The sequence below is a fragment of the Platichthys flesus genome, chromosome 12, assembly GCF_949316205.1.
Source record: "Platichthys flesus chromosome 12, fPlaFle2.1, whole genome shotgun sequence".
Lineage (NCBI taxonomy): Eukaryota > Metazoa > Chordata > Actinopteri > Pleuronectiformes > Pleuronectidae > Platichthys > Platichthys flesus.
Genome location: NC_084956.1, coordinates 18,795,261 through 18,818,928, shown reverse-complemented (window position 1 = coordinate 18,818,928; position 23,668 = coordinate 18,795,261). Strand labels below are relative to the sequence as shown.

At 43.5% G+C, this 23,668-nt stretch overlaps 1 protein-coding gene across 1 annotated transcript in view; it reads left to right on the top strand.

Annotated features, from left to right (window-relative positions):
• The window catches only part of LOC133966661 (adhesion G protein-coupled receptor A3), a 172,248-nt gene extending 159,163 nt beyond the window's left edge, over positions 1 to 13,085 (top strand). The window contains exons 18-19 of the mRNA XM_062401671.1: positions 8,533 to 8,628; positions 8,928 to 13,085. Of these exons, the coding sequence (XP_062257655.1) occupies positions 8,533 to 8,628; positions 8,928 to 10,356 (1,525 nt within the window). The 3' untranslated portion in view covers positions 10,357 to 13,085. The remainder of the gene's footprint in view (positions 1 to 8,532; positions 8,629 to 8,927) is intronic.
• Positions 13,086 to 23,668: the final 10,583 nt, after the last annotated feature.

The window sequence follows — 23,668 nt, the reverse complement described above, 5'->3', positions numbered from 1 at the left end:
CTTTGTCAGGTGTTTGCTGCTTCCTGCTTTCTTCTAGAGGACAACAGTAGCTTTACACAGAGGAGTTATTGCATTGTTTATCTGCGGAGACATCCGCAGCTAGTTTGCATCCCTTCAAGCCGCTGGCTTTGTTCAGTCTGTGGTGACGTAGCGGTCAGGTCTTCCTCTTTGTAATGGTTTGCTCTCCTTGTGGACTTCTCACAAGTTTGCTCATGTTGAGAAATTACATTTTTAATCGCAGTCACTGTCCGCCTCGCGGGGGAGAGGTGTAGCTTTTGATTGGTAATGATTCACTTAATGTGAAAATGAGGCTGAAAAATGCCAGAGATCAGGGCGGTTGAGTGAATTCCTTTTAATCAGTCCGATTTCTGATTTGGGGCCTGTTTAGCTCAGAAGCTCCAGTTGGTGACGCACTGCTTACTGATGGTCAACAGGCTCTCAATACATAACACATCTGATCATTTCATCGTTACCGCTGACTCATCAATACCAGTGGGCAGTGTTTTCCTCTTCCCCTGCAGATCTTGTCTTGTCATCCAACTATTTTTAGATTAGCAGGACGTTTAACAGAAGCACTTTAAATAAAGCCACAGCTGAGTCACAGGGAGCCTTAGGTCCTGTCCTCACTGATGCAGATATTTTTGCAAAACAAACTTTTCTCTGCGCTGGAGCCTCTCGTCCACACGTAAACCGCATTTAAAGTTACTAAACCAAAGATTTTTGTGCAGAATTTCAAAACACTTTGGTTTATGTGTATCTGTGTGTACATGTCAAACAGATCGCTTGTCCATCAACAATAACATCAATGGCAGCTGTAGTCTGGTTAACAGGAGAATAAGCTCACTTAGCATGCTCATAATGTTGTCCTCTGCTTTTTGACAGATCATTGATGTAGACTTTATGGATAATAATCATATACATATAGAGATAATGGCCTAGCATGCTTGTTTGAGCATTTAAAGTGAATATTTGTGGTCATGTCTGGACAGCTATATCTATTAGGGTTGGGTGGCTTGAGAGTTTTTTCTAAATGGAGGGGAAAATAGGAGTTCAAATGCAACTGAAGTAATGTAAAATCAATTGAAATGAACACATCTAAGCCTGACGTGGTGTTGAGCTCGTCTAATAGAGATGTGTGTCGGACAGAAAGATGCATAGAATATCTTGCCCAGAATAGCTGATCTGGGTCTGTTGTAAATGTTTGGCTCAGTTATTCTGTTTGAGACTTCGCACAACTCGGGACTGTAAAACCAATAAATATCAGGAAGATGAGGAACGAAGAAGAAGCCAACAGCTTGTAAATATCTGTATAACTCTAACTTTGATTAACACAACTTATGGAGAGGCTGCTGAGCCAAATGTATTGAGCCTTTTTGACTCATTTAATTCCCATTTCCCTATAGCAGGGACCACGCCCTACCAATATGTGATTTAAAGGTTTGAATGGAAATTGATATATTGGATGTTGAGGTGAAGAGATGAGCGAAGGAGGATGAAGGAATGAGGGTAAGGATGAGAGAAGGAGGATGCATGGATGAGGGAAGGAGGATGAAAGGATGACAGAAGGAAGATAAATAGATGCAGGTGGGGATGAGAGAGGGAGGATGATGGGATGTGGTCGGGCAGAGGTAGGGATGAGGTAGAGCTGTGAATGCATGAAGGGAAGGGAAAGGGTTGTTTGAAGAATCTGAGACAAACAGAGTGTGACAGGTTGAGCCAATATTGGAAGTGTTGGTTAACTGGTTAACTTTATTTGTGAACACAACAGATTGATTTTCAGCTTCCTGTCATTTTATTCCCCCCCCCCCCCCCCCCCCCCTCAATCATTCTCGATTTCATTCCTTTCCTGCTGACTCAGGAAATTTGGGCATATTTAAGAGGATCAGCTTGTGGACACATCGGTGCTCTTCCTCTGCGGTGAGAAGGTGCTGTGTGAGCACCGCTGCACATTGCCACCGTGCCACAGAGCTCATACTCCAGATGCGGAAGAAAATCCTGTTAGTTAGGGGGGAAGGCTTGAGAGCGGGGACACGGAGGCACACAGAAGGTGCACCGTAACAAATGCCTGTTTGTCCTTTAATCTTTTATTCAGTGAGCCATTTCCTTTAAGCTGTTGGAAAACATCAAGCTGTGGTTCGGTTGCCGAAATTTCCGGCAATTTGATGAAATATTTGAATGAACATGAAGTGAATGACCCCACACAAGAAAATTATTTATACATGCGAAGCTGCACTGGATATGAACCCCACTGGAATATATGACTTACTTTTACAGTTTCTGTCTGTTGGCTGTTTGAGATGATTATTTTCGACACCCGCAGCAATCACATGGACATTTATCACTGATTCCACCGGAAACTTATATCTATAAAAATGCATAAGCGAGCGACATCATACGTCTGACATTATTAAAACTGGAGTCTGCCCAATAATGTATTCCTGAGGAGTCACTGAGGATAAGGTCCCCGTATCAGATAAGGATCCCCTCAACCCGTAAGCAGCACTTTCCTTGCAAAGCAAAATCTTCAGACACCTGCGTGACTCGGGGGGGATGAGGTAGGCGCGGGGGGGCGCGGGTTTATGTGGAGCGCTCTTGAGGTTTTCCCATCATGCACTGCTTGTGAATGGGATAATTTGTCGGGGGCAGGCGGAGGGATCGTGTGGCGCGGCAGTCAAGTTGATCCACAGTGATTGACTGTAATGCTCCCCGTCAGACAGGCTCCTGCAGTGAGACTTAGCAGCTGGAAACAAATCAATTTCTCCTCTGAGCATCCTCCTCCTCACCCGCTCCTCCTCCTCCTCCTCCGCTCCTTCCCAAACAACCAACCTATAACTGCTCATCTAACTCTCCCCCACCCTGTCCCTGCATCCCCTGGCAGTATCTGATGGCATATCCAGCAGACCATCATGCTGACCTTTGTCTGAAATCTGCTTAACGTGAGACGCCTCCGATCAGGCTAATAACTGACACTGTGATGGGTGCTGATCTTCACCAAACCCTCCCCTTTTTTGTAGAATGAAATACGTGTATTAAAAAATGAAAATGTCTTGTGAGGTATAATATCTTTCTGAAATCATAAAAGGCTCATCACCGCTCAACAGAAGGAATGAAATTAATATACTAGACTGCTACATGAAATAATTTGACATTTTGGGAAACACACAGTAATTTTCTTGTTGAGCCACATGAGCAGTCTGACACCGCTCTCATATCTGTCCATTAACTACAAGGCTACAGCTTGCAGCAGCTACTTTGGCTCAGTCCACCACTGTATCACCTCCACATTTTACAAATTTCTTTTTTTTTATTAGCCTAATGTGTTAAATTAGCCCTTTATTGAGCTTTAGAGGAGTGGGAGGGTAAATAGTTTTACCTTCGGATCCGGGGTAGCTAATTTCCCTGGTTTGTTCTAAGCTAAGCAGCTTCACTCTGGCCCCTGTTCAGACTCGGTATTAACATCCACCCTGAGAGATCTGATAACAAGTGGACATTGTTAAGTCCATATGTTCACACCTGGCTACTGTGTCTGTGTGTCAGTGGGTGTGCGTGTGTGTGGGTATGTGCGTGCGTGTGAGCTACATAGAGAGGGAAAGAGAAGAAGCGGAGTCAGGAGGGACTGAATGAATGAATGAATGAATGTGTGCAACTATGAAGAAATATTTTACCAATTTTTAACAGTTGAAATGTGGACTGCTTTATTAAGATATTTTGTGTTGCCTAGATACAACAGCAGCTTTGTCTAGTGTTTCTCTCAGGTTGGTTGAGTAGTGCACCTCCTACACACGAGACAAACAGTTGTTGTATTAAAGTAAAGTAGCTTTATTGTCAATTTCTTAACAAGTTCAGAACATACAAGGAATCGATACGACGTTTCCCACTCTCCCACAGTGAAACATATCATTTTTTAAGTACAGCAGCGTAAGGTTCTCTAAAAGTGTAAACGTAGTGATTTAAGTGATAAAGTGCAAACAGTACAAGAGACAGTTTGTTGCAGAAGTAAACACACAGATTTTTTTGTACAGCAGCATAAGGTTCTCTAACGTTTAAACGTAGTGATTAAGTGATAAAGTGCAAACAGTACAAGAAGTACAAGAGACATATTCTTTCCTCTCAACTCGTATTTGATGAGTTTTTAATTGGTTATGAAACTGTCTCATTTTAATATTGCTGCCTCCTTGTGACCTACAACAGCAAATTAGATATTCAGGGAGAAAATATGCTTTTTCTGCTAACTGTTGTCAATGACTGGGTCGGGCCGGACCACCGGCGAGGTCAGAAGGAACTATTTATGGCAAGTTAGTGTATGAACAGTATTCAAACAACATGTTTACATGTCATATTAAATTCGTCATAGTATCATCTCATCGCTATGCATCTTGCAAACAGCTGTGTTTCTTTTTGTCCCTCCTTCCAAAGTAAATGCACATGCTGGCCAGGCCGAGGTTTTTATGATAGGAGTTGATATCTCCCTAAAAGGCAGCAAAATCAACAAAACTAGAAATGCCTTGCTTGGAACATGTTGTTGTGTTTGATAAGCTAACTCAATCACAAGACACTGCCCCAAACCGTTATGAATTTAAGAAACGTATCAATAATTACGTGGTGGTCAGTGCGACCACATACAAATCAATGTATGGACACTGAGAACCATAAAAATATGCCTGGTAGTGTTGTGTCGTTCGTGAACGATTCGTTCGTTTTGAACGAATCGTTACAAGGACTCGGGAGTAACGAGTCCTCTCAAAGAGTGATTCGTTCATTTTCTCGTGGCCGCGCATCGGGACTGTTGCATAGGCTGCTGCAGGTCACGTGGAAAATGATCCAAAGACTCGTATCCGGGAGATGAACGAATCACTGATCTGAAGACACGGTCGGGAGGTGAACGATTCGTTCATCTGCTGGGTATGAGTCTTTGGATCCTTTTCCACGTGACCTCCCTTGGCTCAGAAGAGGAAACAGATACCTCATTCCCTATCGCGGGACCGCTGTTAAAAAGCAGCCATGACTGACAGCTTTTGTGTGGCAGATCATATTTTTTTTAAGAAAACCTCCTCTATTATATACAGTAAAACATGACAGTTTGTATGGTTTTAAATTGTCATTTATAGTCACACTGGCATTTAATTATCACGGGACATAATTACACTGCACTAAACTGTAAGTGTAAATGTAAAGTGAAAATAACAAAACCAGTCATTATGACTTTTGAATAGGGCTGAACGATATGGGGAAATAATCTAATTGTGATTTCCCCCCCCCCCACCAAATATTGCGATTAAGATTTAATATGCGATTCTTTTATTTTATCCTCTCTTTCCCCCCCAAAAAAACGTAATGAATGATTTAAATATGACCAACACAATATTAGATAGTGTACAATATTCTGTCCCACATTTTTATTTAACTGCTCATGTTCAAGTGTAGGAATGCGGCGTTGTTATAGTCAGTGGATCAGCAGCAGTTTAAGCTCTGTGTCCGCGGATGCGGCGGGCCAGCTGGATGTGCTGGCAGCGCACCGATACGGTAAAAAGATCCGAACTTCCCATCACTAATGCCTGGTTCATTCGTTCCAAAACTGCAGATGTCAGATGACTCTACAGTTTTCATAAATGTGGCCCAGGCCACATGTTTGTCCACACAGCCTGAAAAATGTTGCCACATGCATGCCTCTGAATTTGGTCTGAGTGATCTGATCTCAGGACACATTGGGGTGCATTCAGACCTGAACAGACCACACAGCTGCACTGACCACTGTAATGGGATCACTCAGGTCGGATGTTAATTACAGGTCAGAGCAAAGTCTCTGTGTATAACAGCAGTGATATAAAAGAATTTTCAGAACTGCAGATTTTAGACTAAGGTGCTTGTATGTTGCTAGTGCATAGTGCAGTTTTACCCATAAGCCTTTGCCCGGTGCGGGAACTATGGGGCCATCACTTGTCCCTAGCTGTGCTATGAATATCCTGGAGCGGGTCCAGAGAGAGGACAGCCCATAGTCACCGAACAGAGGACAGTGGATGAGGCGGAGCAGCGAGGATGGGAGGGGAGTCAGTGTAGCTGCCGGCTGAAAGGCACTTCAGGGTCTATTTATATCAGATGATTACTGTTCCTAAACTCACTCCAAAGCACAACTCTGCATACACAGCCATTCTGTTAGAGATTGAAGGCCCTTTTTTAATAGAATGGCCAACCCCCCAAAAAAGAATATGCTTCAAAGTGTGCAAGATTTGGGTGTATGTTCACGCGAGGGGAAGGAATATTAATGCGAAGGAGGCGCTTATTGTTTAGAAACAGGGCAGCATGTGGACTGTCATTTGATCGCACATGCTTTACATTATTTTGCATGTATGCTACATATCTTATCTCAGGCATAGGTCTGCAGGAAACACCAGGAGGCTCTCTTACAGGGTGAAAGCAGGAAGGAGTGTTATAATGCGCAGAATGCCTTAACATGCACTCGCTCTTCTCATTTATGCTTATCTGGATGACGGGTGTGTAAATGGCTTTCTGTTGGAGGAGGGTCCCTGAGGGAACTGTTCCACTCAGAGGCAGTGACAGGCCAGTAATGCCGCCACCACCGCCAGCCCCCTCCAACCGCCGAACCACCCCTCACCGAACAGCCCAGACAAACATCTTGATTGTAATTGAATTTTTGGGACGGCGGCTGCGTGACGGAGGACAGATTGCGAGCGAGGGGGAGAGAGAGAGGGAGAGAGAGGGAGGGAGAGAGGGTAGGGATGAAAGAGAGCAAACTGAAGACGAAGATGGAGGAAGATGGAGAGGTTAGAGCGGTGACAGAGGTTGAAATTGAACAGGAAGGAAGAGGAAATAGCATAGTGTTTTATAGGAAAGTAGATGACAGTGCAGAGGACAAGGGCGGGGCAGAGAGGGAGCAGCTGAGGATTACTTTGATTTCTGCCTTGAATTCTCATAGCTCGTGACATATGTCATGGCATGAGTGTTGTTGTTCAGCTACCTGCCTGTTCCACAGGAAGCACCATAATGTATTTTTCAAGAAAACACTTGGTTTTGCACAATCTAATAATTTAGAGCTTTAAGTACTTTTGTTGTCAATGCTACAGTAGAGTTTTGGAGGAGTACTGTCACAAGGATCTGAAGAAACACACATGTTTTAGGTTGTTTTCTTGGCCAAGTCAATTAATCCTGATGGTGCTTACACCAACTGCAAAACAAATTTTCCTGCAAAATGAAGTATAAAGTCAATGCAATGCGCAATACACACGAGGATGTGAAATTTGCGTCATTTTGTGTAAACAAAGGATGAAATATCCATCCTCTCATATCCAACCCATAAATATAAAGCCGGAAAGCAAAAGGAAAGGTTGCAAATATTTATGCTTGTGATATGGATGGATGGATGGATGGATAGATGGATGGATGGAGGGACAATCTTTATTGTCTGTCACAGGTGACAGAAATTCTCCTTTTGACAGGCTTAACACATAAATCACAATTGACAACACACAGTTAATGTATATTCAGACAGAAACAAATGTAACCCTTTGTGAAAGATAATTTGATGTGAACCGCAGCTGAACTACAGGAAGTGTTGGCACTCTTATCTGTTAACATGGCCGTCGAAATGAAAATAAAGCCATTCTGTGGTGCAACCACGCCCCAATCGAAACCAGTGAGGCTCTGTTGCAAGGCTAAAGCCTACTGAAGCTTTCTCTGCACCACCCACCACCACCCCTCCACCAATAAATAATAAGCTGACTTATATGCAGGGACCTGAAACATCACACAGCACCAACACAGTACACACAGTATGTTTTTTTTCTCGGTTCCTCTGTTACGAGACCTGCAGTCTGCGTGGTACAAGAAAAATAATCCCAACTTGCGAATACAATTTCAAAATGCAAGGCTTTACTCAGTACAAGTAAAAAGTCAGAGCTCTCTAATACTCGATTAGCCACTAGATTCACTCTCAACTCCTTCTGGCTCTAACTCTAGTTTTTCTTTTCACATCTCCTGTGCCGTTGTAAACAGCAGATGCTGTAAATTGCAGCAATCAGTGATGACATATGCCAGAATTGTTTTCATCGGAAATGTTTCCCTTTGGCTTGTAGCAGAAAAGACAAACCTGTGGTGCAATCGCACCCTAAGAGTGTGATGGCAAACACCCTGAGAAGCTCAGAAGCTCACTCGTCAGTGATCAGATTTGTCTTTTTTAGGAAATGGTCATATCGGAGACAAGTCCAGAAATGATATCTGATAAATAGGTCAGTTTCTCAGTGTCATGGTTTGATCCTTAGGTTGAGAAAAAACCAGAAGTAACTTGTGGTCAGAGCTTCACGCTCTGCACCCGTCTATAATCTCGTGTCTGTCACGTTGTTTGGATCCGTTTGATGATTATCTTTCTATTGTGTGTCTCATGTTATTTCTCAGTCATGTTTTTGACAGTGTGCTTTTGCAGTCCAGATGTGAGATACAGGATTTGTAAATGCCAAACTTATCCTCACCGTTTCATATTCTCTCCCTGTCTCCGTGTGTGCCTCTATCTCCTCACAGCTTTTATTTAGTCAGCGGTGGAGTGCCCCTCATCATCTGCGGGGTCACGGCAGCCGTCAGTTTCGACAACTATGGCAGCGGGGAGCAGGCGCCATAGTAAGTCCTGGATTTGCTTCCACTTTTCAGGTTGAATGACACATCAAAACAAAGTGCTTTCATGATTAGGTAATGAAATAATTTCGAAAGAGAAACCTTTTTTTAATACCAAATTACATGTCGGTATCCAAAGATGACATGTTAAGACACAAATAACAATCACCTCCACCATTATGCTTTTATTTGTGCCATGGGATAAATTTAAAATAAGTACATTTAAGTGGAGTTTGTAATGTTCTGTTCATTTGTAAAAATGAGAATGAATTATTGAAATACTCTGGAATTGATGTGTGTTGCAGCTGCTGGATGGCCTGGGAGCCCAGCCTGGGGGCCTTCTTCGGCCCAGCGGCCTTCATCTTCCTGGTGACATGTGTCTACTTCCTGTGCACCTTCATCCAGCTGCGGCGACACCCCGAGAAGAAGTATGAGCTCAAGCAGCTGACGGATGAGCAGCAGAGGCTGGCCGCCGTCGATGTGCCGACCCACTGTCATCAGGGAGCCGAGCCCGGAGCCCTGACGGCCCCGCCTGGCGGGAGTCACTGCCCTGCAGGCTGCCCGGGCATCCCCATCAACCCCGCGCTGCTGGCCAATGAGCACTCCTTCAAGGCCCAGTTACGAACCGCGGCCTTTACCCTTTTCCTGTTCTTAGCCACCTGGACATTCGGCGCACTGGCCGTGACCCAAGGCCACTTCCTGGATATGATCTTCAGCTGCCTCTACGGTGCCTTCTCCGTCACCCTTGGCCTCTTCATCCTCATCCATCACTGTGCCAAGCGTGATGATGTCTGGCATTGCTGGTGCTCCTGTTGTCCCGGACGACAAGCCAATGCTTGTTCTGGCGCCCACGGGCCAGCTCAGGCCCGGCCCAAGGTTAACGTGAATGGAGATACCCCCGGGCACAGCCACGGTCACAGCCACTGCCACCATGACTCACCATGTCAGGGAAAAGCAGTGATGAGCTGCGGTCATGGCACTTTAGGTCACTGTAAGCATGCTGCCCTTCCATCCTCGCAAAACCATGTGACGTGTCTGGCACCGTTGACGCCGTGTTGCGCCGCCCTTCATAGCCAGCAGCTGATGGAGCAGGAGCCTGCAGCAACTCATGTACTCCTGCACCCAGACCCAGAGGGTTACAGGCCAGGGATCCAGTTGCACCCCTGCCTAAAGAGCAGCACCAGGACTAAAAGCCGTCACTTCAGCCGCCGGGCCGGGGCCGGCACTTGTGGAGCAGGGAGTGAGAGGGAGTATGCCTATCACATCCCCTCCAGCGTGGACGGAGGCAGCGTGCACAGCTCACACACTGACAGCCCCCACAGCACACACGAGCGTCACGCCCACATCTGCCCACATCTGGCCCACGAAGGCCACCATGACGGGCATCACACGTGCCAGGCAGCGGCAGCCACCACGCACGAGGCCCTGGCGTGCCATAACCCCTGCCACAGGCATATCTGCTGTGCCAAGGCAGACCTTCTCCCTTCTCTGTGCCCGGCAGATGCAGGCGACACGGGCATCTTCCTGTGTGGCTGTGGCAAAGTGGCCGAGGAGGACCCCACGGCGACACATCACCATCTGGAGATGCACGCCCCGCGCAGACAATCCTACCCCCAGAACCCGCCCAATCAGAATGGGATTCTAAAAGGGGGCCTACACGAAGGACTCCTGTACACCTCAGACAGCACAGGGAATATACGCACTGGACCCTGGAAGAATGAAACTACTGTGTAGTGAGGGAAGGAAAAAAAAACAGGGGGGACAGGCAGCAGTCCTGCCTCGTAAACCCTTCTAGAATTGAGAAAAAGAATTGAACGACATTTTGAACATCACAATCAGCGTGGGATATTTTTATTTCAATGTCCTCATGTTTTTATGTGTGCTGTTTTACTGTACAGAAATCTGATATCATCCTAATGCTCCCCGTCGAGCATCCATACACAAAACAGAATCTCTTCCATCAAGAAGAATTTGTGAAATATATGTCACATGATTCCATCCGATGTAATTGAAGGTATTTCTATCATTCCATATAACTGCAGATCTCTCTCTATATATATACAAAATGAACGGTTATGTATGAATATGTGTGTTAGTGCTCAAAGGCAACAAGCTGCAAGATTCTTTTTTTTACAGTTTGAATCTGAATCCATCAAATACTCTACGATGACAGTGAACCTCCAGTACTTTAAAGAACTCTCGGCATCCATGTTTTAGACGACTAAACCAGCAATTTTAGACTTCATGGGTAGTTTTTTGTCAGTCAAGCAACAGTGAATATCTAAATGATATTTTCTAAATAATATACAAAGATGCTGTCGCTTGCCAGAGATGCCAGTGACGTTACCTAACGGTAATGGGCAAAAGAGAAAAGTGAAATTTAAGCGTCCTCCTCCAGGTTGGTATCGATCGTGCCGTCTGTATGATGTCTTCACCGTTGTGTTTCTTTTTCTCTGGGAGACAAGTAAATAACAACAGCGTCAACAGCAACAGCGTGGGCCCTGTGAATAGAGAGCTGGTGCCACTGAGTCATTGGATCCAGTGTGAAGTTTTCATTCCCACTGTGCCACACTGAGGCGGGTCCACGCAGCGAGCTCTTCCCCGAAACCAGTGTGCAGGTTTTTATACTCGTCAGCTCAGCTCTGCTCTCACATGCCACATGTGACGTTATGATTTTCTTTGTAAAAATCCAGCACTCGAAGCATTTTAGGACAAAGAGAGAGTGAACGTGATTATGAAAGAAAGAAGCCGTATAATAAATGTTCCAGCCTGTACCGATGTCTATGAAAACCAATAAAACATTTCAGACAACCTCCCCCACCACCGGCTGAAATGAGACATGGCAGGAACCACTGCAAACTCAACCCCTTTATAATTGTATTCCTTTTTTCTATTTTTGTCCCAGAAATGCCCCAAAGCATGCACGCCTCCTTCTATGTAGCTGGGTGATATCGTTTTTTACAGTCTGAATTTATGCCCCGTCCATGAACATATTATTTGCTTTGACCTGATAAAACTGCTGCAGCTTGCCATGTCTCATTTTTGTCACACTCGTGGATTAAGCCTAGTTCCCAACAAACACTGTACTATTTCCCACCGGTAATCTCCATTTAACACGACTTTAAGCTTCGATTTATCCCAGAATCCACTCCTGAAATATCATAACCCTCCCTGTTCTGCTTTGATAACTTGTGTCAAGAGAGGCCAAGGTTGAAATATAGATCTTTAGTTTGTTTTTTGGGATCCATGAAGGTCAAATTCTCTTTGAAGGATTGCCACCCAGTGGAGGAGGCAGAAGAGACGCTGTATTGGTTTGGAAGCACTTATATCGAGTTTGATCGTCCAGACAAAACCTGTCATACATTTCCTCAGTAAAGGCAATCCCCCCCCCCCCCCCAAAAAAAAAAGTACGCTCTACAGCAGCGCATATAATCTCACAGCAAACCCTGCTCTAGCTACAGCACCTCAGCATGCACACCATCTCTTCATCCATCTTGTGCATTCTTGTCTGTGTATATAGAATTGGTTTCTGATGAATTATTTTATATGAGATTTAAGATATTTAAGAATAAAATAAAAGTCTATATGTAATGAAAGTTGTATGGGGAAAAAAAAACACTGACCTCTTAATGTTAATGCTCAGTATCTGAGTTTAGAAATGTCTGTTTTTTGTTGTTTTTTTTCATTTTCAAATGCCTTTTTTTCTGTTGCAGTTTTTTAAGTTGACTTCATAAAGTATGCTTTATGACTTGTCCTGTCATATCAGAAATTAGAAATGCACTACACATAATAACGTTTGGCCCGCCAGAATGGAAATTGTCACTCACAGTGTGATTATTATGAAAAATGTTTGTTCAGACAAAATTCCTGATGCTCCTTTCATTAGGATGACAGGCTTTTTAATAGTGTAATTATGCCGTGTTAGACATCAGAGATGATGCAACCTCATATCTTTGCACAGGGCCTGTGGAGTTATTTCCAGGGTTTGGAACAAAAAGGGATATTATGGGTCCAGCTTATGAGTCGCCCACAATTTATCAAATAATACAGGCTCCTATGGGCCACCTTGGACGCAGGCAATTATTGGCCCTGGCTTCATAGATATTGGAAAGGGATTTGTAACAGTATCACAACGAAAACATTTGAAATCAGCCCCTTCCACATAAAACTGAGAGGACATTGGTCTAGGTTAATTGCCGGGCAAGGTGCGTATGTGCCGGTGTGTCTTAGGCGCAGCCCAAGCTTTTCCCGTGTCTGAGAGAAGACGTCGGGTTTTTGGGGCCACCTCTTTCTGTCATCAGTAGCAGACGTACTGCCCTAAAACAAGCTCGCCGACTTAGTCTCCCCTAACCGGATGGCTGCTGGAATATTCACCTGTGGTACTGTGACAAAAACCTAAAGCCAGTTTTCACTTTTTTCTACATTGACACAGATTCCAATAAATGTATTTTTTCACCATGCAACGGATGAGAGCATCTTTGGCTTGCCTTTGTTTTGTCCGCCACATGCGAGCGTGAGCAGGGGAGTGCATTACATGGCGATGGATGTGGGTGAGAGAAAATGCTTGTTTGTTTTTTCTTCTCAATTCCGGCTGTTGCGTGTTTATCTCTTCTGACAGCATGATGGAGATTGAGATGTCCTACGGAGACACCACAGGGGAGGAATTCAAATGATCGCAGGCTCGACTGCCGCTGTGTGTGTGTGTGTCTGTGTGTGTGAGAGAGAGTTGGGAACCTTGTGTTCATACATGCACACTGCACAGACGTCCACATGTGCGTACACCACCTAGCAAATGAGACCGTGTTCCTTCCGTGCGCCACAACTCACAGCCTGGTTCAACAGGCCATGAAACACCTGAGCACTTTTAATATTCAGCCGGATTTTTTTTCCAAGGCCACGCGACGCTCTCTCCACCCAGGCACGCTACCATCAGATTATTCGTCTGACTGAGAGCCATGTGAAATGTCAGACCCCATCTCTTCCTCTCCGTGTGCAGTGAGGACCCAGACTGAACATGAGTACTGCAGGGTGTCCGAAAAAAGGTGAGTCACAGATGTCTGGCGCCAGTATTTTTCCAAAAGGAGGCAGAATCATTTGTGTGTGCTGCAGTGCCGGATGAGTTGTAGTGGTGATGATACAGATAATGAGTGTAAGGCTGAGATGGCTTTAATTAGGGCTGCCTTTGAACCAATAAGTGTGTATTTGCAGAGTGAGGCTGGAGGGGTGCACACCCCGGCAGGTGGAACTGGGTGGTGGTTGGCGAAGGGAGAAATTGCTCCGCGTCAGTGTCTCATTCATTAAAAATGTAAAAAAGTTTTAGTTAGACAGATGTGTGTTTACGATATTATTGACAGTGTTTTAATTTCCTGTTGCAATAAATTGGTTTGTAAATAGGAATACGAGCAGGGACGGGGTGGGAGAGATGAAGTGTCTGTGCTTGCGCCCTGGAGAAGACAATATGATCTATGTTATTTTTTATCCAGCTGTTTGATCCCACACACGGATCTGATCTGATTTTACACAGTGTTGTATGTTCGATTCTTTTGAGGTCTTACCCTTGAAACGTGGAAAATGCTTGTGTCTTTAATCGATAAAGTTTCTGATTATAATGACGCCAATATTCTGAATAAGACACAGCTGTGTAAACAGCATTTTCTTATCGACTTTACCTAAATAAGATAATTTATAAAAAGCGATAATCAAAGGCATGTCCTATATTCTGACGTTCACTGCATTATGTAGTGGTAAATGCCAACTTCCTGTATGACCACATGCTTGATGACACATGACCTCGGTGTAAACAATAAGGAAAAATGCAAAAGAGCTGTAGCTTTTGTACAATTCGGAAGAAAACTCCCAAATGGGTGTACGGCAGCACAATCATTACTCTAGTTCAGTATGGGGTTTTACACTGCTGAAATAACATGGGATGTAATCTAGATCCACACTATGCTACCACACTGAGCATGCATGTGCTTTAATAAAATCTCCTCCACAGGTAAGCAGTTGTAGTATTGAAACAAACAGAATAACCTGCACAACAATGTAATGATTATTTATTGTTATTGATTATCCATGTTGCCCCGATGTTTTCTTCTGGAAGGGGGTCATGTGACTAATTAGCGAAGGCTACGCTAGGACGAAAAGGACCCAATCAGCAAGCAGTTGGGCTACGTCATCATTTCCGATGAACACCTTTTCTGCTCGTCGGGAATAAAATGCAGCACTGGAGTTTTCACACTAAAACGTGCTCAGCAGTGTCTCCACTCTTGGTAGTGTAGACACCAGACTTATCTGTAGCAGTGTGTATGCATTTTCAAAATAAAAATGTAGTTGTATGGATGTCGCCACAATCCGACTGTGCTCTGTAACATGTAAACAGGAATTTGAATGGAATATTCTTTGAGCAACTTATGCAAATTCCCTAATCAGCTCAAACGTTTGAATATTGGTGTCCATGTAAACATAGTCAGTGATAGGAAGGAGCAGGCTTTCTTCAATAAGAGAGTAACTCCGCAACATATGTCCCGTGAAAGTGCCTGTGTTTTTCTTTTCATGTATGCTTTGTTTTACATAATCACTGATCATCTTTGATTTCTTATAAATCCTATTGTCTTGTCTCTGTGCCTCCTGCTTCTCTCTCTCTCTCTCTCTCTCTCTCTCTCTCTCTCTCTCTCTCTCTCTCTCTCCCTCTCTCTGTCTCTTTACACTCCCTTCATGTTTAGCAGCTCTCTCACGGCCCTGATAACAAAGCCTGCTCCTGCAGTAGCTCCAGCTCCAGCCTTGGCAGACGAGACTTGCGATAGCAGGCTGTGATCTTCATGCTAATGTCGCCCTTGACTTAAATAACATGCTCAAAATACTGGCCGGGCAGGAGAGCGAGGCAGAGCTGCAGAGAGGATGGAGAGGGAGAAGTGGGGTTGGGGTGGGGAGGAAGAGGAGATATCAAAGGGGAAGAGAAGACAAATAGGTGGCCAAAACTTCTTATTAGATCTCATCACTTGGTTTCTTGGAAGCCTCATCTCTAATGGGGTGTGTTTGGTTACATTAAATGTCTATGGATTTTATAGGTTGGTGTGTGTGTGTGTGTGTGTTATTTAGTTTCTAAGGCTCTTTTTTATTGTAATATAATATTATCACACGTGCACAGTTCTGTGTATATCACAGCTGGCGTTAGCATTCACCTCCATATCTGGAGTGACCACCGTCATCAGATCTCACCGCCGTGCTCTACACAAGTAAATCTGCACATTATCTTAGTTTGCAAAGACCCAATGCATCTTGGGCAACTCAGTGGTTAGTACTGTCGCCCTCCCAGCAAGAAGATCCCTGATTACACTCCTGGGTCAGCCGGGGTATTTCTGTGAGGAGTTTCCATGTTCTCCCCATGTCCATGTGGGTTTTCTCCAGGTACTCCGGTTTCCTCCCACAGTCCAAAGACGTGCAGATTGGGGTTTGTGGACGTTAAATGAACCATAGATGTGAATGTGAGTGTGAAAGGTTGTTTATCTCTGAATGTTTGTCCTGTGAAGGGCTGACGACCCCCCCCCCCACACACACACACCTAAAGTCAGCTGGGATGACTCCAGCTCCCCCGCAACCCTTAAAAAAACAGTATAGATAATGAATGTAAATGGATGGATAGTAAATGCATCTTTGTAAATGCATTGAATAGCCAAAGGGAGAAAACAACAACAAAAGACACAAAAAGTACAGACTAGGTCTATTCCTAGATGTTTGTGGCACTTGGCAATATATTTGTATGTATTTTACTTTACTTGTGAATGCCGGGTCGGAACCAGTCCTAATGCCACTGCAGATTTGGAGAGTAAATCTAACTTCAGTCACTGATTGTTGTTGAGCCTGCGTATACACTTTAATAAGGACTTGAATTTCTCTGGGGAACCTTTGTAAAGCCTGAGAAGTTATAGCCTGATGATGTCACAGTGATGTCACTGCATGCATTAGGCTTAAGCCTGTTTCAAAACAAACCACTAACACCCACTAACATCTGGCTTTTGTCTGTAATAGGAATAAATACGATCAGCATTAACTCCCGGGTCAAATGTCTCTTCCAGATTGGAACTGTGAAACAACATTTCTTGCCTGAGGTAGAGGCAGAGACTATGTCCTACAAAAGTACTCACCCAGACTCACCCTGGGGCAAGGTACCCATCACCAAGTGGACAGGTAGACTTCATGTCTTGGATTGAGTAAAACGCAACAGATTGACGTGAAGAGGAGGTGACTGATGATTTGAGTGTTAAACTTTATGTGGGAATCCCTGTTACATCCCGAGTGACGTAGTATTTTATAGTGACATGCTATGTCATCCCACATTATCCTTTTCTTCACACAGATGTGCACTGTAGATGTATGCCTTGCGGGCATAAGGAAAGGCATGAACGCTAAAGCGATGCACAAGGGCTGCAGACACAAGAAAACAGAACCAGCTCTAATGGTTTTATTTGGAAGTCGTAGCTGCGTTTTGCCTGAGCATGTGTCTCCCAGTGCGGAGGCTGCCTTCAAGCCTATCACAATCTCTCAGCTTCCCAAAAGAAGACCTCCGAAGACTTTCATCCCCCCTCTAAGCAGAAGGAAGTCATGAACAGAAAACCCCAGCCTATTTTACCAAGCTCAGCCCCATTCTGCTATTTCACACTGGCTTAGTGTCAACACGGCCTCACCTGAACATTCCCTCTGATGCGAGGTAGCTCCTCATTTTGAAAGCAAGTCTTTAACGCCCCAGTGAGTGACAGGTCTAAATATTCCCTTTAACTTGTTTTCCCGTCACAGCCATTGGCCCGTGCTGCACGAGGGAAATTTCTTTATGCATCAAGTCCTTTGTGAGCATTGTGGTGCGTGCCAAAGAGTAGTCAGGTAAGTGTGAATACTACGGCACTCTCTGACTCAAAGCTTCACAGAGAGCCGATAGCTGCCAATCTGTGTCGTTCTCCGTGTTTGACAGTCCTCCCCCGTATCTCCCCTCCCTCCCCCGCAGCTCCTCTTTGTTATTTATAGCTTCCTTTAATGATGACGCAAGGCGGTACAACTGCAAGGGCGCAAAGAATCATGTGATGGTGTTAATGCAACAATCCGGTGGATTATGAGGGCCTAAGAGGCTGCTGCTGAACATCAAGGCTCGAACACGCCAGCCAGGCAGGCAGAGCTGAAGCCTGCCATCTTCCTCACTCCCTCCGCCTCCTCCTCCTCCCTCCTCCTCCCTCCTCTCAGTGGAGAGAGAATAGGACAGCTGGGGACGGCCTGGTGAGCAAAGGACCGGGGAGCAGGGAGGAGAATTGAGGGGATGAGGAGGGAGGAGTGGAGCCAGGAGATTATGTGACTGTAGCTGTCTGTTATCTGTTCAATCCCTCACAGCTGCCAGTGACCACTGTCCACCTCCTCTATATCCAGAAAATGATGGTTTATCATTCAAACAGAAAAATCTATTGACAAAGTTTGTACTATCTGTTATTTAATAAAGTTTAAATGAAAAGGGATGCTGCTGGAACAAAAACGTTCTAAAGAGAGCAAATCTTAAAAAAAGCTCTATACTTTTCTTGAAACTATGTTGAAATGATAAAATAAAAAAATCAATTGTGTTTATTTTACTTTTCTTTTTAGCTTTGCTTTCGAAATAGATTCAAAACTCACTGTTCCTTTCAATATTTCAACCATCAGTCTTGTACTGGTGGCTAGCACTGTAACCTTACATTCCTAGTTTGGTGGTTGCTGTGAGCATGTTTTCCACATGTGATGAGCTGGTTATCAGTCCAGGTTGAACCTGACCCCTGCGACAAATAATTACATTTTAAAGTTTATGCAAGCCAGATAATTGTATATTCTAGAAATGTAAATAAAATTCCACATACTTCTTATTTTTCAAGCTGAATGAATAACTATTTCAGCATCTCTGTCAGAGAATTGCATTTGTCCCAAAGTGCTGAGGGCTTTGGAGGAGCTTAACAGTCAAAAGAGAATTAGAAGTTGATCAAGTACAAAAAATACCATTAAATAGATAATACATTAAAAATAATGTTGTTTTTCCCTCCACATTTTGCCAAAGTTTATTTTAAATAACAATGTTGGTTAAACAACTAAACGCTATTGTAAAAAAAGCTTTATACTTTTCCTTTAGCCTCCAATCTGCTGGCGAAAAAAAAGTACAAAGGCTTTTACTTCTGTCTCAAGGCTGAATAAAGGAGCTTATGTAATAAAAAATGTGTTCATTTTAAGGAAATGAAAATGTTTGTAATCACAAAATACAACCAAAGCCAAACAATGGAAACCAGGAGGGAGAGACTGGCTGAACTCTGTTTATGTAGTTGAGGTGAATCTACCAAGCTCCTCCCATCAGGCTCCTTCAGGGACAGACCTGTCACATTTGTTCCTCAGTTTGTAATAAATTGAAATGATAATGAAAATGTAATTTTCTCTGCAATTTAAAATAAATATATATATTTTAGTAGTTTGAAGTTGTATGTATTTATTTAGTCTTATCAAACTTTAATTCCTTTTTTGTTCTTCATTTTCCTCACTACATCTCCATGTAGTGCATGATAGTGAGGTGAGTGTTTAACATCAGCAGCGACGCGACTTATCCTCACACAACCACAGCAGACAGAGACCGAGCAGAGAATATTAATCATCCTGCACACAGCTGCATTGAGTGTAAACCGTTGCTGAAGCATTTAAACCAGAATCAAAACTCTCAGTGCTTTATATTTGCTCTACATTTTATGAAATCAATTTCGACGGTTTTCAAAAATAACTCAAATGAAAATGCAAACTGGAAGTATCCAGTTTGCGTCCAGCGGATCAGGGACATTTGCCCGAACACTTCCCCTTCTCTCTCTGTCTTGCATCAAATCATCTGATATACTGTTTAACGTTGAGAAAATGATTAAAAAATCCATCCATCCATCCATAAGCTATACCACTTTGAAGGCCACAGAGGGGGTGGCTGGAGCAATTAATTGGTGCCATGGGGCTAGATAGGTCAGCAGTCTCCCAAATGACAAATGAAGACAAAGACCACATTCACAGCTATAGCCTATAGGACATTTAGAGTCAAAGATCATCATGACCTGTGGGTGGATGACAGAGGAAACCAGGCACAGGGAGCACATGTGAAGCACCGTCGACAGTTATGGAAACAATAAATTAATTTCTTCTTCTCATATTTGATGCATGATCGATTTTTGGGACTTTTACTTAAGTAAAGTGTTGGAGTACTTCCTGCATGCTTCCTCGGAAGGAATCCATAGCACCAGCACAGAAAGTCAATCGGTCATCACTTTCACTTGTTTTCACCGGAGCTCAGACTGTATCCTGGGTTCTCTGATTTTTTCTTTTCAAATGTGCATTTGACAAATTGAGAAAAGGGCAAATGAGGATAAAGCGGAGCTGCGTTCTGAGACCACCTCAGGGTTTTCCTCTCCGAGCGACAGAGATCAGACCCTCACTGCAATACATGTTGTGAGTCGGGAGCAGCCCTGGGAAGTGCTGCTACCGTTCACCCGTGACATGAAGACAGACACTGATGTTCATGTTTGATGTGATGACGCTGGTGGTGGCTTCAACTGTCAACGATGCAAACACAGTGAAGCAGCTGATTCTTCCCTTTGGTTTCATGCTTCTTCCGCTCCCATGAGCTCTGTACAGGAACTCCATCTAGTGGTTACAATTGATAACTTGAGGTAATGAAGGGCACAGGAGGGTTTCGCTGACTCGTCTTTATTTACAGATTCTTCGGTCAGAGGTGAGTTAACACAGAGGTCAACAGGAAGGTTACTGCAGGAGAGGGATGGTCACTGCAACTGCAATTACCAGACAAAAGGAACAAAATGGGAGTGTAATTGCACGACGGTTCTTCTCATTAGAAAATACTGTCTTGGCCGAGTGTAGCAGAAACACAGGGGGCACTGATCCCGATCTAATTCACACCCTGTTTAAATCCTGACAAGCTGTTGAATACATTTTTATTGGATGATGAAGATGCACCAGCTGATTCAAGCAAAATTCAAATGTATGCAGCGACCCACTGTGTCTCCTTCATTTCTCTGTGATGCATCATGATGCGGCGACTTCAACTTCATAAATCTTTGCTCCTCAGTTCTAAGTCTCTCGGTAGTTGTTTAACTCAGGACTGTTGCAGAGTGTGTGCCAGTGCATTGTTTTGTCTGCAAGGCCTGATGAATATGCATTTTTGTTCTTTCATCCTCAACATTCTTGCCTGAGTGCTTCTTCGCCCTGAGACAAACACAGACACACACACACACAGACAGACACACACACAAGCCGTGGTGCACGAACAGGAAAACCTGTAAATGCTGTTTCCATACATATATGTTTGCAAAGGACTTATTGTAGCTACATTTCAACAATCCGCCTTTTATTGCATTACTGCACATGTTGCATCATTAAATCGTCATTATGGCTGAAATGCTAATTAGTTGCTTTTAATGTTTGTTATGATGAAGAATTTATTGTGAAAGGCTGCACATGAAGACAAACTGATCAATAAGAGAACACAGAAATGCACCAGCAATGGAGTTTATGCAAATATTTTAAATCATAGACACTTTAACGTAAAAGGAATGGGTGGAATTAAAATAACATACATACATGGGGTCAGACATGTTTAAAGTATGCCTATTTCTCAACAGGTATGTAACCAGGAGTGCCGAGTTATAACCAGGCTCTTTTTGTCGTGTTAACACTCTGAAAACCCACGGTATGTGATCAGCAAATCACCCACGTGTTCAAGTGTAAAAACTTAAACTGAGTCATTGCAATGTGATTTCGCAGAGTTAACGTGCATTTTTAAATCTGCCTTTCAACTTTCAGCATATTGATCGGCCCTCAGCTCCACCAGCCGTTGCAGGAATGAGCCCAAGGAGGCAGAGAGCATCTCCTCCACAGGTCTCAGTTCCGTCCACAGGAATAGATTCCTGCCTCTTGTAACTGCAGCAATCAGGACTGTTTCCATGTATTGCATTTGGCCAGTGTGTGATTATATAATCCTCCAGATATCACTGTAGGCCTGCCCACAGAAAGCATGCCACGCTAATTGAAACTGGAAGACTTACAAGTAAAACAGTGTTGCCTTGTGGCAAGTGTGTGCGAGTGTGAGTGTGTGTGTTTGTTACTTTGTGTGTGCTGTTGACAGTGTGTGCTTAGTTCCCCTTCTGGCCAAAAGAAGCCCAAAAGGTCTTTCTCCCCTCCTCTCTCGTTTTTAACATGCTCCTGGGAAACAGATATCATTGTTGCTTCTGTCAGAAGTAAGTCTCTATGTGGAAGCCTAAACAATGAACACACATTTTCAAGGTGAGGAGATGAGAGGAGAGGTGAGCGCGGGGCCTTTGGGAGAGCTACAACTTGTAGACACTGCTCACTACATCAACTCCTGCCAGGACAACCATGATGTACGACGTGCTTTAAATTCTGATGCAGGGGTATGTGCCTGATATACAACTACACAGGGAGGGAACACAGGAGCAGTTCAAACTATCAGCTCATATGATGGATTGTTATTATGCGTCATCTTTCAAAGGAATACACTATTTTGCATGCTTGTTTATTTCCTTGATAATATTGCGTTTTCCAAATTTTCACACAGTTTTCTCACTAAAGCATAAAAAAGACTGCTCATGTATTTCACTATATCTATATATTTTATATAATCCTGCAGATGAAATGGGGCATGTATGTTCATTTTTGATAAGTGGAAGGTTACAGTGTCCCCATTGGTCCCCACAGGTCTGATGTTTTATTGTGTCATCAGGTCTGTGTATGTGATGATTTATTGGATTATTGCGTATCTCCATTGTACCTTGTTGTATTTTGTTTTGATTCATTTACAAATTTTTCCACCTCGACTCTTCAAGATTAAAAATTTGCATTACTGGTGCAGTGCCTGTTCTTAACATACCTATTTGGAATAGACTGTTTGCTTGAACTGTGCTAATGCCGAGCTACTTAAGAATTTTTCCTGAAGATTTTGTAGTGAATGTTTTTTCATCAAATGAAACAGAATCACTGCTCGCAATCTTCAATCTTTAGACGAAAGCTCAGAACTTTTTGAAATAACTGCTCAGTTATTCAGCTGGATATAAATCATTGGAGCCTAAAAAAATGAACATTGTGTCCGAATCACATCAAACTAAAACACTGCACTTCCCTGGGCCATTCTCAATAAGCATGCCCAGTGTGAAGCTGATTAGTTGAAGAGTTCACGAGATTCCAAATGCAAACTGACGGAGACGTTTGTGGAATTAATAGACATAGCTGCATAAAAGTGAGGATCACTAATGTGAGTGACGACCAGTACCTAGTACCCATTTATAAAAGCACACATCTGACATTAAATTCAATATTGCATGCTACTACATGTGTGTTTAATCTGGTCGCGTCCTTCTTGTTCATTTAAACGCAACGCTTCTGTAGACTCCCTGTACATTCCAAAGTCTGTCTTGCTGCTTTGCCAAGTCAGAAAATTCTCACAGCCGCTTCCCCGCTAAGAAAACACCCTCAGCTACATTTTCAAAGCGTCACACTGGAGCTGTCCACCCTGGAGGAACTTTAGACACATTCAGACCTTTTCTTGGGCACATATCTACCAAAATGTCCCAGAGGGGAGACAACTGCACACGCTTGACCTTCCAGCTTCGTCATGGTTCTTCTGTGTAACAACTCCGTCCGTGTCGGTCAGCCAACCTGGGATACACACAGGACCACAACTGTAGGTCACATTCCTCCTTCTGTATTTGTGTCTGTTTATGTGTTATTTCATGTGGGACATTTTAAAACACGTTCATTTTAGTATGTTTGACTGTTAACAAATGAAAAAACCCTTTCAGTATTTAAATTAAGCACATTGTTTGTAGTGAGTTACCTTGAATAATGTATTTAAATTCCAAATAAGGTTAGAACTAATCAAAGCAAATTTTAGTCATAAACATAAGTCCTTCTTATTATTATGATTAGACATCAAAATATCCACATCATCCGTGAAAAATAAGCGAAATCATCTTGCACCATTAAA